We start from the raw sequence: 14,389 nt of genomic DNA, 5'->3' as shown, positions 1-14,389 counted from the left end.
ATGATGCCAAAGCCTTTGACTGTGTGGATCACAATAAACTGTGGAAAATTCTGAAAGAGATGGGCATACCAGACCACCTGACCTGCCTCTTGAGAAACCTGTATGCAGGTCAGGAAGCAACAGTTAGAACTGGACATGGAACAACAGACTGGTTCCAAATAGGAAAAGGAGTACGTCAAGGCTGTACATTGTCACCCTGCTTATTTAACTTATATGCAAAGTACATCATGAGAAATGCTGGGCTGGAAGAAGCACAAGCTGGAATCAAGATTGCTGGGAGAAATATCAGTAACCTCAGAAATGCAGATGACACCACCCTTATGGCAGAAAGTGAAGAAGAACTGAAGAGCCTCTTGATGAAAGTGAAAGAGGAAAGTGAAAAAGTTGGCTTAAACTCAACATTCAGAAAACTAAGATCATGGCATTTGGTCCCATCACTTCATGGCAGATAGATGGGGAAACAGTGGAAACAGTGGCAGACTTTATTTTTTTGGGCTCCAAAATCACTGCAGATGGTGATTGCAGCCATGAAATTAAAAGACACTTACTCCTTGGAAGGAAAGTTATGACCAACCTAGACAGCATATTAAAAAGCAGAGACATTACTTTGCCAACAAAAGTCCGTCTAGTCAAGGCTATGGTTTTTCCAGTGGTCATGTATGGATACGAGAGTTGGAGTATAAAGAAAGCTGAGCACCGAAGAATTGATGCTTTTGAACTGTGGTATTGGAGAAGACTCTTGAGAGTCCCTTGGACTGCAAGGAGATCCAACCAGTCCATCCTAAAGGAAATCAGTCCTGGGTGTTCAGGAAGGACTGATGTTGAAGCTGAAACTCCAATACTTTGGCCACCTCACGCGAAGAGTTGACTCACTGGAAAAGACCCGGATGCTGGGAAGGATTGGGGGCAGAAGGAGAAGGGGACGACAGAGGATGAGATGGCTGGATGGCATCATTGACTCGATGGACATGGGTTTGGGTGGACTCTGGGAGTTGGTGATGGACAGGGAGGCCTGGCATGCTGCAGTTCATGGGGTCGCAAAGAGTCAGACCCGACTGAATGACTGAACTGAACTGACTGATACCCACCATCTGATGAAAGGCAAAGAGGGGAGAATTCCTCTTGCCTGGTTCATTTTACAGGTCTCCAGGTGGGCACTATTCTTGATGACCTTCGTTGTATATCTGGAATATTTAAAATCATTTCAATTTCTCACGTCACATTCTAGCTACCTTACATCCTAGAGCAACTCCAAATACAGTAAGCTACTTACCATCTAACTCAGGAAGGTTGTGGCTAGTTTCCAGAGCTTCCTTATTCATGCTGGCTGTTTAAACAATTCCAGTGAAGGCTCTCTTACACATTACCGCCACAAAAAAATGTTAATTTACTAGACAGATGTTTCTTCTCATAAAACAAACTCTTAAAACATTGTTCATTTTTTCTCTCATAAAGCATCTAACTTTGCTATTGTACTTTGAACTGTTTACAAGGTCGAGTGTAGAAAAAAACTGGGTGAAAATTGGTTCAGTATTTTGCCAGTTATGGGACCCTTGGCGATGTTTTCTCTTTGCTGGCTCCCAGCTTCCTCATCTATAAAATGAAGTGAAGTGTTAGTTGACCAGTCATGTCTGATTCTTTCTGACCCCAGGGACTGTAGCCCACTGGGCTCCTCTGTCCATGGAATTCTCCAGGGAAGAATACTGGAGTGGGTTGCCATGTCCTTCTCCAGGGGATCTTCCCAACCCAGGGATCAAACTTGGGTCTCCTACATTGCCAGCAGATTCTTTAAATTTTGTTGTAAGAATCAACATAGACAGTTTATGTGAGCTATGTATCAAAGTACTTGGAACAATATAAGATTTCAAGACACAGTACTTAACATTATTTGCAAGATCTCAGAATAATTCTTTGTTCTCTAAAGCTTTCAAAGGCCGTTGATGAGAAGAAAAGTTAATCATAACCTATATTTTCCCATGAGTGTATCCGAAACATCAAACCAAGAACTGCTTTCAATAGTAGCCAGGCAACTTGCATGGAAAATGAAGGATTTTAGTCCACTGACGGGTGGTGTTCCTGTCACTGCAGAGATGAAGACGCCAGTGTGGGAGGGTAAGTACAGTACGTAATCGTGATGGAGGTAAGCGGAGGAGAACGTAAACCCCACTCAACCAAGATGCCCAATAGGGTAAGGCATTTTCTTACTCAAATTGCTCCCAACTATGTTTCTCAAAAAACTGAAAACAGAACTACCATATGACACAGAACTGTCATATGACCCAGCAATTCCACTCCTGGGTATACATCCATAAAACACAAACACTAATTCAAAAACATACATATGCCCCAATATCCCCCAGCATTATTCACAGTAACCAAGATACGGAAGCAATGTAAGTGCCCACTGACAGATGAATGGATAAAGATGTGGTGTAGATATACAATGGAATATTACTCAGCCACAAAAAGAACAAAATTTTGCCATTTGCAGCAACATGGATGGACTTGGCGGGCATTATGCTAAGTGACATAAGTCAGAAAAAGACAAATACTGTATGATATCACTTATATGTGGAATCTAAAAAAGTCAACAAACTAGTGAATATAACAAAAAGCAAATTCACAGATACAGAGTACAAACTAGTGGTTACCACTGGGGAGAGGGGAGAAAGGAGAGGTACTAAGGGGTAGGAGTGTAAGAGGTACAAACTATTAGGTATAAAATAAGCTATAGGGATATAGTGTGTAACAATATTTTATAATAACTATAAATGGAGCATCTGCTGCTGCTGCTGCTAAGTCGCTTCAGTCATGTCCGACTCTGTGCGACCCCATAGATAGCCAGGCTCCCCTGTCCCTGGGATTCTCCAGGCAAGAACACTGGAGTGGGTTGCCATTTCCTTCTCCAATGCAGGAAAGTGAAAAGTGAAAGTGAAGTCGCTCAGTTGTGTCCGACTCTTAGCGACCCCATGGACTGCAACCTACCAGGCTTCTCCGTCCATGGGATTTTCCAGGCAAGAGTACTGGAGTGGGTTGCCATTTCCCTCTCCATCCTTTCAAAATTATGAATCACTATATTGTAACATAGGGGCTTCCCTGGTAGCTCAGTTGGTAAAGAATCCACCTGCAATGCAGGAGACCCCAGTTCGATTCCTGGGTGAGGAAGATCCCCTGGAGAAGGGATAGGCTACCCACTCCAGTATTCTTGGGCTTCCCTGGTGGCTCAGACAGTAAAGAATCTGCCTGCAATGTGGGAGACCTGGGTTCGACCCCTGGGTTGGGAGGATCCCCTGGAGGACATGGCAACCCACTCCAGTATTCTGGCTTGGAGAATTCCATGGACAGAGGAGCCCAGTGGGCTACAGTCCATGGTGTCACAAAGAGTCGGACATGACTGAGCAACTAAGCACAGCACATATTGTAACATATGGTACAGCAGCTATACTTCAATTAAAACAAAAAATAAAGTAAGTTGCTACAGCCTGCCTAATGTGAGCTGTATACTGTCCTGTTAGCAATGCTGTATTCATAAACATGATCATTTAAAACGTGACAAAGAATCAAGGAGGACTTTAAAATTGTTACCAAAGTCATTACTGCACCACCTCTTATGAAGAAGCAAGAGCTAGTCTCATCGCAAGTATGCTCAGGCCGTTGGGTCCAGCACTCAACCCAGCACCACAGGAAAGCGAGCCCTGTCTCCAGAAGTCCCACATGGGAAAGCAAGTCTGTGTGGGCTAGTTCCTTAGCTTTGGGAGCTGGATAATGAATTGCTAACATGTCTGATCAGATGATACATTCCCCTCGCCTCAAAGTATTTTCTTAAAGTACCTGTGTGGCTCAATTAAGTATGTAAACAGCTACCTCCAAGTGTGATTGTGTCTGTCAATTCAAGAGGCTGCTTTCATACAAGATCTTAGCTCCAGCTGCCAAAATGTATCTATCAGATGTTCACTACAAAGCATACACTCTCCAGTGAGTAGCATGCCCAATGGAACAAAGCAGATCTTTATCAATAGTTAAAGTGAAAGTATACTGGCAGGACCAGCAGATTACTGTCCCGGGTGATGAATGGTACAAGACTGCCATGTGTAGATCTAGACTTGAAATCAATTTGGCTGATGGTTCTATTTAAATAAACCTGTAGCAAAATGAAGTAATTACTTTGAATCATGTTCCTAGAGTTTGAGAATTAAATTTCCTGCATTAATTATTAACATTCTTCATGTAGAAGAACTTTAGCTTAATTTTTCTGTTCTTACGAGCCATGTAACTCTGCAATGTGAGTGTATTTTTATAGTCTTCAGGTTGAGAAGTTGAAAAATTAGAAAAAGTTCCAGAGAAACAGAATATTGTTGTGAAAACCCAAGAAGTGCTGATGTAACCATTTCCCCTTCATTTTCTTAGTTGTCCATGAAAGTCCACATGGAGAAGGTAAATATCACAAAGCTATGATAAACCTAGACAACGTATTAAAAAGCAGAGGCATTACTTTGCCTGCAAAGGACCGTAGAGTCAAAGCTATGATTTTTCCAGTAGTCGTGTACGGATGTGAGAGTATGGATGAAACATAAAGAAGGCTGAGTGCTAAAGAACTGATGCTTTCAAACTGTAACATTGGAGAAGACTCTCGAGAGTCCCTCGGACTGCAAGGAGATCAAACAAGTCAGTCCTAAAGGAAATCTACCCTGAATATTCATTGGAAGGACTGATGCTGAAGCTAAAGCTCCAATACTTTGGCCACCTGAGGCAAAGAGCTGACTCATGGGAAAAGACCCTAATGCTGGGAAAGAGTGAATGCAGGAGGAGAAGGGGACGACAGAGGATGAGATGGTTGGATGGTATCATCGATTCAATGGACATGAGTTTGAACAAACTCTGGGAGACAGTGAAGGACAGGGAAGCCCGGCGTGCTGCAGTCCATGGGGTCACAAAGAGTCTGACGTGACTGAGCGACTGAACAACAAGTAGAAAGTCTACAGGGAACATAGTGCTATGACGGTGTGCAGAGTGCATCTGATTAACACAGGGTGCCTGGATTCTCCTCCACCACTGCCCCCTACACGTCAGGTACTCACAACTGTGCCAAGAGTCTCTGGTTCTCAGTGTTCCCTCTGTCAGTCATGCTGGGGTGGTTGGGTTACATGATCTCTTGTGTTCCTAACAAAGGGACTCTAGAATCTACTCTAGCAAAACACACACAGCCCTCTGAGACGCACACACTGAGACTGCAGAGCCAGGGTAGGATGGATTGCACAGGTGGTGGCGTGGAGGGCGAAGGATCTGGACACAAACTCACAACCCAGCGGGGGCATGGAAGAGGCAGGAAGGGAGTCACGGGCGTGCTACCAGCCAGCACCACCCCTGGGCCGCGATGCAGCACAGGCTGGTTACTTTAAGCCACCACAGCTTGGTTTCTACTCCTGTAACACAACGACTGTCACGCAGAGCCCACGTGAGGATAAAGTGCTCTATAAACATCAGTTGGCAATGAGAGGTGTGGTGTTCTACAGACTACCGAGGTTTGAGCATCAGGAATTGATTCTTTCTAAAATGGAGGACTGCTATTGTCTTAAGACTTGGAGTAAAATAAACTGATCCACGTGTAAGCCTTAGATAATGGGTATCAGATTGCCTAATGATGAAACAATAGCTCATCCTTCATTAGTGTAAACTCACAGGCCATAGGGTTGGATGTGACTGAAGCGACTTAGCACACACATCAGCTTAAACTCCCAATAAATACCCCAATCCTACCGACATTTCAGTTAACATAGTTCTTTTCACGATAAAGAAGCACAAGAACATAAGTGATAAATGGTCATCAGTTCTCCCTCGTTTCCCTAGCCATTTCCCCTTTCACGAATTCTTCTGTTCAATAAAGTGATCCATCACATGTACACAGAAGTATGATTCTGTTCTATCTTTAAAAGTTATTCTCATATAATGGAATTTCTAGGTTAGGTATCTTATGTTTGATTACATGATCTTTTTTTCTTGGTTAAGTAAATATGGTCACCATCCACGAAGACTGGACAGAAGTATCTGCCTTCAACATCCAGTATTATCCACACAGTACAGCGTGTCCTTGCTGAATGCTAGTAATGTCACATATTTAGCTGCAGCTGGGGGTGGAATTGCAGGGAAAAGTATTATATAATTAGACTATAATTATTCTGGCATTGTATAACACAGAGCCTCATTTTCCCTATCAACAGCAAGTCGCAGAGTTGCCTGTCAGCCCCTGGGGTGCAGGTAGATGGTTTAGATGTCCTGAAGTACACTAAGGAGCTGGAGGTACCACGGAGGGTCACTGTCTCTCCCATCCACTAAGCCTAGGGAGAATCAAACCACACACCCTACCGCTACTTCTCCAAAAAACAAGAAGGGAGCTGGAGATAGCTGAGGTACAACCAGCCAAACAGCATCAGAAGGACCTGACCACTTAGTCCTTCCTCCTCTGTCTTCTCTTGCAGAGAACTTGCCTCCCTTCCCCTCTGCAGGGCTGCTCCCAAGCAGGTTGCTTGTGGCTGGGAAGGGAGGCTTCCTATCAGCCAAGCTGAAGCTGGTGCAGAAGATGAGGGGGTCAGGGTTCTGAGTAAATCCACCTTCCTGGGACCGCAGCTGCTTGGGCCAGGTCTTTTCACCAGCGTGACACAGATTTCGACTAAGAACCCAAGGCATTTCACTATGACCTTTACAATGAGCCCAACTCTCCAAACCAGCTCCAGTCACTGAGGGGTGAGAAGTTAAGGGACTCACACAGTGTTAGGTGCTTAGAACCCTGCCGAGTTCTGAATCTATGAGTCCTTGAGAAGTTCTCAGTCCCCTGGCTCTAAGCAGATTTCATCAGCACGATAACCTAAAGCCCTTTCTTTTTTAGCTCCAGTGCTGCCTAGGGATGTTTAGTTCAAATTGTCAGACCTGCCTTCACCCTACTCCCCCTGGACGAGGTACCTTCTGACCTCTGACCTGTGCCATCATACTTCATGCTGCCTAGGAAAACTCAAGCAGTCATTTAAAATAAAATGAGGGAATTACCGATCAAAGCAATAAGGCGTCTGCTGTTCACTTTTGTGGTAGATCATACACTGTTGGAGAATTAAACCAAAATGAAATCTCTCTTTTCCTAATCCTATTTATTGTGAAAACATCTAAAATAAAAGTACAAAGTCTTTTTCACTCTCCATAAAAACAGAAGAGACCCCCAGGAATAAAAACAATTAAAGTACAATTAAAAATCATAAACTGCTGTAGTAAAGTCAATGTGGTTTCCCTAAGAAATTCTATGAAGTTCCATGAAGCTAGTAAATATATGGATACAAAGAAACCAAGGGATTTATCTTCCTTACCAAAGAACTCCCACTGGTTTGAGATTCTCAGTTGTTTAAGACTGCAAAAGGACGTTCTGGGAGAATAGCATTGAAACATGTATATTATCATATGTGAAACAGAACACCATTCCATGTTTGATGCATGAGACAAGGGCTCAGGGCCGGGGCAATGGGAAGACCCAGAGGGATGGGATGGGGAGGGAGGTGGGTGGGGGGTCCAGGAAGGGGAACACATGTAAACCCATGGCTGATTCATGTCAATGTATGGCAAAAACTATTACAATATTGTAAAGTAATTAGCCCCCAACTAAAATAAATAAATTAAAAAAAAAAAAAAAAAAAAGACTGCAAAAGGGACTGTTTACCCCCACACTTTACTTCTTAGAGCTCTCCAGTCACCAGTTGACTTCCCTGAGCAAGGTGAACCGCAGAAGAACCTGTCTCTGTGGGTTCATGCCCATCCATTTTTCTTTCAAGGGACAGAGGATGGCCCAGAAAAGTTAAGTTTAGAAAGGGTTTTGTTCTCTTTGAAAGCAAATTCAGTAATCAAGGTAAGAAATAGAAACATTTCAAAGAGATGCTGTCTTATTTATTTTTCGCTGAGTCTGAAAGCCTGGCAGGCTACAGTCCACATGGTTGCACAGAGTTGGACACGACTGAAGCAACTTAGCATGCACGCACTCACTGAAAGCCAGGTGACCCCTCAGTCTGCTGGAGAGAGAAGCCAGGGCCCTTCTGGCATCCTGTAGCCTGCAGCCCCTTGAGACTGGCCTCCTAGGGGCTGCAAGCTGCCAAGAGCCTCTTCTTTCCCCTGCTCTCTGCTTATAGGGACAGGCTGAAGAAATCAGGGTCCTGAGAGTGTGCCAGAGCAGAGCCTGAGCAAAACCAGGCATGGGCTAGAACTTGACTGTTTCAAGAAGCCCCAGAAGTAGAGCATCCTACCACCCAGACACCGAGAGAATCCATTTATCTCAGAAGTGAGCACCACAGAGAAGCTTAGAGCACCAGATATGCACACAGAGACTTCAAAACGTTCTTGAAGATACGTCATGCACACTGAGGCCATGAGCAGGTCTCAGGAAACTGCTATCACAAATAGGTAGCAATTACCATAGTTAGCATAATAAATATACCCCTGGGTCTGCCCCTATCTATACCAATCTAAGTAGGAATTTATAAATGTTGCAAGTACTAAGTATTAATCCTCAAAGGCTAGTCTTAATCTCCATATAATTGTACAGAAGTTAAACAGTACTTTTCCTAGGGTATAATTTTAAAACTGCTGTAAATAGTGGAAAATACTGTCAAAAGAAGAAACGCTTCTAATTTATTTCATTATACCAAAGGGCTCCCAGTTTAGACTCTCTGTTTTAGCAGCTACCATCACTTGTTCAACAGCTTCAGAATCTCTGGGGTTCTGAGGTGACCCTTAGCCTGAGGACAGACAACCTCGGCTACAGAACAGTTAACCTCATGTTCATCCTATTTTGCTACATACCTTAATTTGAACTGTGAGCGAACTTCCCCATGTTCTATTTGAATCAGTTCATTATAGCAAGCAATTATGCTGCTGTTCTCCATAAATCTCTGGGGGAAAAAAGCAAAGATAATACATAAGACAAATACAATTACTTCTTAAACAGTTAAAAAAGGCTTGTTTCTCCAACCTCAGGTAACTTTGTTATATAAGACAACTAGTAAGTAAGATGAGATGAAATAAAACAGCTGTCAGGGTGTTTGAAATGCCTGTTTAAATGTATACAAAACAAGAAAGCAGATAATATGGTATAGTTATCTATAACAAAGATGGGGAAAAGTTCATTATGAACATTCACAGGAAAATAAACACACAAGGGTTAGAACACCTCCCCAACCGTGCTAATTACTGAAGCATCTGTGCTGCTGCTGCACTAAGGAAAGTCTTCTGAAATCTGAGCCTGGACGCCTTCACCGTGTGTGCGCTGAGTGATCTCCTGGACGGAAGAGGCGGTCTTTGCTTCTTTCCTCATTTGAGTGCCTCACACTCCTCCTTCTCCCGTGTCTGTCTCTTTCTCTCACACACACACACACACATGCACACACTTCCACATATCTAGCGTGGATGGTACCTCCTTGGGGGACACCTGCGAAGCCCCCCGACTCTCCCTGTGCCTCTGGTCCCACTATTCCAGGAAGAAGCTGGGAAGGGCTAAGAATAGAAGGGGAACCATGAAGACACACGGAGGGAAATACTTTCTATTTGCAAAGCAAAGTCAAACATGGTCAAGTTTTGGTTGAGCTTCTGGGCAGCTGGAGATTACATGTCAGTCTGTATCTGACCTCTGAGCAGTGTCAGATGATGCTTCATAAAGCACGAAAAATGATCATAATAAAATAAGTTCTTAAAAAGGATGCGATAAACAGTTACATTTCTTTTTAATAACATTAATTTTAAAGTGTATGAAATGTATAAAAATATAAAGAAAAATCTCCAAATCACTGATAATGTTATAAGCCTAGCGATATCATTAATTTTGGTTTATTTACCTTAGACTTTTATTATATCTCTGTGTATATGTATATATTTTATATGTATACGCTTATACATATAAAATATAAAATGATGTTATATTTTCACTTTCATAGCCAAGTAGTCATTTTTTATGATTCTTATTTTCCTTTAGGTCTCCTAAGAACTTTCAGTGTGGTAAAGATCAGCCTTCTGGAAGGTGACAGTTCCTAAACACTGGGGTGCTTTATTTGCACATAAGTGACACTCGGTGACTGTTTTATAGACTCAAGGCAGTAGGAAAATCTTTTGGGGATTTTAAGACTATAGTTAATGCAAAAATCTGAAATAAACTGAGTGAACCAAGAACAGTGGGTCCTCAAACTTCAACATGCTAAGAATAACGTCAGTGTTTGGTTAAAATGCAGATTCCCGGGCCCTGCTTCCAGAAATGTAGGCATGTGTCTTTAGCACAGTATTTCTCCACACGCTCAGGTGTGACACTGCCAACATGCACTGTACGTTCTCAGGACAGGAGGAGGAGAAGCAGAGTCTTCACTGATTTTTCACACCTACTTGACCACAGCAGCCTTTTGTCATGGACACCTCATAAGAGCTTTGGGCCACTAGCATTCCTTGAAACAGTTTGGGAAATATGACTTTGGTGGACCAGGCATGGAGTTGGCAGTTAAGCACCATAGATTTGCATCTTGACTTGTTTTGAGTATGAGCTCTGCAAGTTAGTCATTTTGAGTCTGTTTCCTCTTCCACAAAAACAGAGAAAATACCAAACCTCTCATCTGTAGGTGAGGATCAAGTCAGTCACCTAGAATGGAGTCTGACAAATAAGAAGTCTTAGTTCCCCACTTGTTCCTCTGTAAGACACCTCTGCAGGGAGGAACTGTCTGATCACTGTATCCTTGACACACCAAGCACACTGCCTCACACAGAGCCTGTGTGAGGGCTCCCTAAACACCTGCTGAACGAACTTGTAATGATGTACCTTGTAATGATTCTACTTGGAATGGTGTCATGTAAACATCGATGTCATCATTCCAGGTAGAAAAAGCGGTACACAAAGGTTGATAACAAACACCAGCTGCAATGGCCCTCTGCTGAGATGCTCTTTCTAAAAGGCTCAGAGTAGACCAAGCACCATGCAGTCGGCCACTCGCTTGCACACAGCTAGAGGCTTCGAGCAGAGCTGCTGTGGAATACTTGATGGTACGATGTGTTCCTGGATCCCCATTCAGGGACCCATCGACTGGAGCACTGCCCAATTAGCTAGTAACACAGAGCTGAGTTTCAGCAGATGATTTAATATAAGCAAAATAACTCAGAGGTGGGAAACAACTTCACGGAAGGCAAGAAGAATAGCTGGCATATTTGGAAGGGTGCTTGGGTAGAAAGCTGCCAGAGACAAGATTTTGCCCAAAAAAGGAGACCACCTGGGGAGCAGCCTGGGCCGATTTTGTGCCATAGTAACTTGGGATGGAAAACCTGGCAGGTGTGGTGTGCTTCTCTGGGAAAGAGCCCCAACTCCTTGGGGGCACCCTGACCTGGCTGGCAAATGGCCTTGATCAGGCCCAGGATTAAAGAATACCAGGTGGCCCCTGACGGTTACCGTTTTTCATGCTTTCACAAAGGGCTTCATTCACCACGGCTGCCTGCAGAAAGTAGTACTATATCTAGATAGAGAAATGAAACCTTCCAGAGAAGCACAGACAGGTTACAAAAAGAATAAAAAGAACAATTATATCATCCCTCATAAATTTACTCAGTAGCATTTGCAGCCAAAGTGGACAGGTGTTTCTCCTAAGCTTTTCTCTGAGTAGACATGCAATCTCAGCCCTCCAGACAAGACACACCACTCCAAACACCATCAGTCTCCAGACCAGCTGGTTGGAAGCAGGATCAGTGAGCTAAAAGCTGGATTCCAAAAGGACACTCAACAGCACACATGGCAATAGGGGCTCATCGCCGTACCCCATGGTGTGTGGTGCCTTCCCCAATCTGCTCCCGGGTAATGGAGAGGACCTCCATGCTCATATTCTGAGAGGTCCTGCCTCAGACGTGAAGGACAGGGACGGGCTGGGGTGCAGAGGTGGTCAACGTTCCACAGCAGATTTATGAACACCAGTCATTTCTCAGAAAATGAGTAAGTAAGGCCGTTCCCACAACATGACTTCTTAGATGACTTTCCTTGTGCAGCTCTCCATTCTGAAGCTCAGAAGCACCGTCTCATTAAGACGGAGCAGCATACAAGAAGAGCGTCCAGAAGTGAGTGCCAGCCTTTGAAGGTGTGATGACGGATGGGAAGCAAGTGTCGGGGGTGAGCAACGGGGCTGACCAGGACCGCTCGTGCCTGTCGTGCGTGAACCTTGGCACCCCCTTCGATGTTTCACACAGCACTGTTACTCCCCTCCAGAAGCACACTGAAGCCCAAAAGAATGGCATCCCCTGGGCAATTTCTGCTTCTCTGGGATTGTCAACGAAGAAGGAATTGTTTTTCTGAACCTAGGAGAGCGACATACCCATTGCTTAAAGCACCCAAAGGAATTCTCATAATTCACAAGGCTCTGGCGGTCTCCTATTTTTGAAGGAAAAGGATGCATCACATTGTCTGTCTGAGATTCAGATTACCCTGATCACAGGACACCGTGACACGAGGTAAACCTAGTTATCTAGTTTGGTGGTAAGTCTCCTTAATCAATCTTAATCTTCTAGCTGAGCATCAATGTTATTCATGTAGTTGTCATAGAATTCTTCTTTGCTGTTGTTTTTGGTTTAAAGCAGCAGCTCACAAGCTGCCTAAGTCAGCTGTGGATCTCCACTCTATTTTTTTCCAAAGGGTAATCTTTTATTTTCTAATAGAAGAAATAGATGCTTGTTATTAAAAAAAAAAAAAATCAAGTTGTGTATAAAATGAGGTCCTCCACAATTTCTCTGTAAGGATCTGTAATATCTTAATCTTATGAAATACATTCCCTTTAAACAGCCATATTGTGGTGCTCTTTCTCCACCCCTTTTTCTTCTCTCTCAAACTGATTCCATCATGTGGCTTTCCATCTGCATGCACACGGCCTCACCTCCAATCAAACCTGCAGACTGCCCCTCTGAGATGCTGGTAAGCCTCTATAGCTTGTTAAGTTTCCTTGAGTAAGCAGTCTTCATCTTCAAATTGAATATCAGGCTTACTCATGGAGCCATCACTCAGAATTTTTCTTTGCTGACATGCATGGTTTCAACGAGGAGTTTCTCGGATGCTGTTGGAATCAGGGGCCTGCGTCCAGGGTGTAAGCTCTGGCTGGGCCCTGATGACCATGGAATCCTGTGCACCGATCTAGGGGACTACCTATAATCACATACACACATGCTAACTGGTTTAAGTGGGATTACTTTGGGACTACGGAATTTTGACCTGATATAGTAAGACGGATTTTTAGCTACTACATATCCATTGCTAAGATAAATGAAGTTATGAGAGAAAAAGGGAAAAAGCCTGGCCAGCAGATGCTTGTCACCTGCCACGAGAACAGCTTTCCCTCCCAGTCCTGGGGCTGAATGTCTGTGACAAGATGCACAGCTGCACCTGTGGGAGGTGCCACTTCATCCTTTACGTACCCTGTTGAAGCCCGCGTGCAGAAGGGGAAGGACAGAGGCCTCTTCATAGTTGCCGGATCTGCCACAGAGCAGAAAATGTGATCACTCAACAGATACAGCCAGGGTTCCTCACACTGAAATGCTGAGAGAGCGATGAGGAAGCAGGGAGCTGGCTCCAAGAGTGGCTTCCTGGCCAGCACATGCCTGCAGCGGGCACCTGTCTTGTAGGAAGCCAGACTCCACATCTGCCTTTGGATGCAAAAAGAACACAGAGAGTAGAGGGAACTCCAGCAGTGTGTGTGAAAACTGTAGCACAGGTACACACGAGAGGCTCCTTCAGAGTTGGAGCAAAGGCACAGGAGCAGCGCGTCAAGGGACAAGGTATGAGCAACGCTCGTCCCGCAGACCACTGTGCCCTTTGACACCCCCAAACATTCCGGAAGCATGACTCCCACCCCTAAACCCAGCTGGGTCCAACTCTCAGGAGGACTACTGGCCTTAGAGGCTGCAGCACCCTAGAGCCAACAGCAGAGAAGAGTCATCAGGAGAGCCAAGTTAGAGGGAAGAAGACAAAAACTGATTACTGGCTCTCATTTTGTGGGATGGTTTCCTGCACTGAGCCTGCCTCCAGGTCTCAGAGCTTCAGTCTGAGTACAAGGTGGGGATGGGGTCAGCTGATCATGAAGTCCTGCTGAAGTTCTGCTGCCAGCTTTGTAAGAGACGGTGTCCCCAAGACAGCCCGCAAGTAACATGGAGCACACGCCGTAGAAATGGGGAAGAAAAATGGGACACTAGGGGTTGGTTAGAGAAGCAGACATCTCTGTCTGCCCAGAAATTCCAGGGCATATCTGCCCCATCACCTGTGGCTGAATCCCACCTGACAGGGAAAAGCTCTTTTCCCTTCTTCTTCAGGAACTCAAGGTTCTACCCTCTCTGGTCAGTTAATAAGCAGGGGCACAAAAGG

General features: G+C 44.3%; 1 protein-coding gene across 20 annotated transcripts in view; it reads right to left on the bottom strand.

Moving 5' to 3' along the window:
- The window catches only part of PDE8B (phosphodiesterase 8B), a 292,972-nt gene that overhangs the window by 110,423 nt on the left and 168,160 nt on the right, over nt 1-14,389 (bottom strand). For all 20 annotated transcript variants that reach the window (XR_014058459.1, XM_081505927.1, XM_081505928.1 and 17 more), the window contains 2 exons: nt 13,447-13,504; nt 8,833-8,921 (listed from right to left, as the gene is read on the bottom strand). Coding sequence is in view for 19 of the 20 variants with exons in the window: in XM_081505927.1 (XP_081362053.1) it covers nt 8,833-8,921; nt 13,447-13,504 (147 nt within the window). In the remaining variant the exon portion in view is untranslated. The remainder of the gene's footprint in view (nt 1-8,832; nt 8,922-13,446; nt 13,505-14,389) is intronic.

Source organism: Giraffa tippelskirchi, chromosome 7, assembly GCF_054371585.1.
Source record: "Giraffa tippelskirchi isolate mGirTip1 chromosome 7, T2T-mGirTip1v1.2.pri, whole genome shotgun sequence".
Taxonomy (NCBI): Eukaryota; Metazoa; Chordata; class Mammalia; order Artiodactyla; family Giraffidae; genus Giraffa; species Giraffa tippelskirchi.
This window is presented reverse-complemented; position numbering and strand designations above follow the sequence as displayed.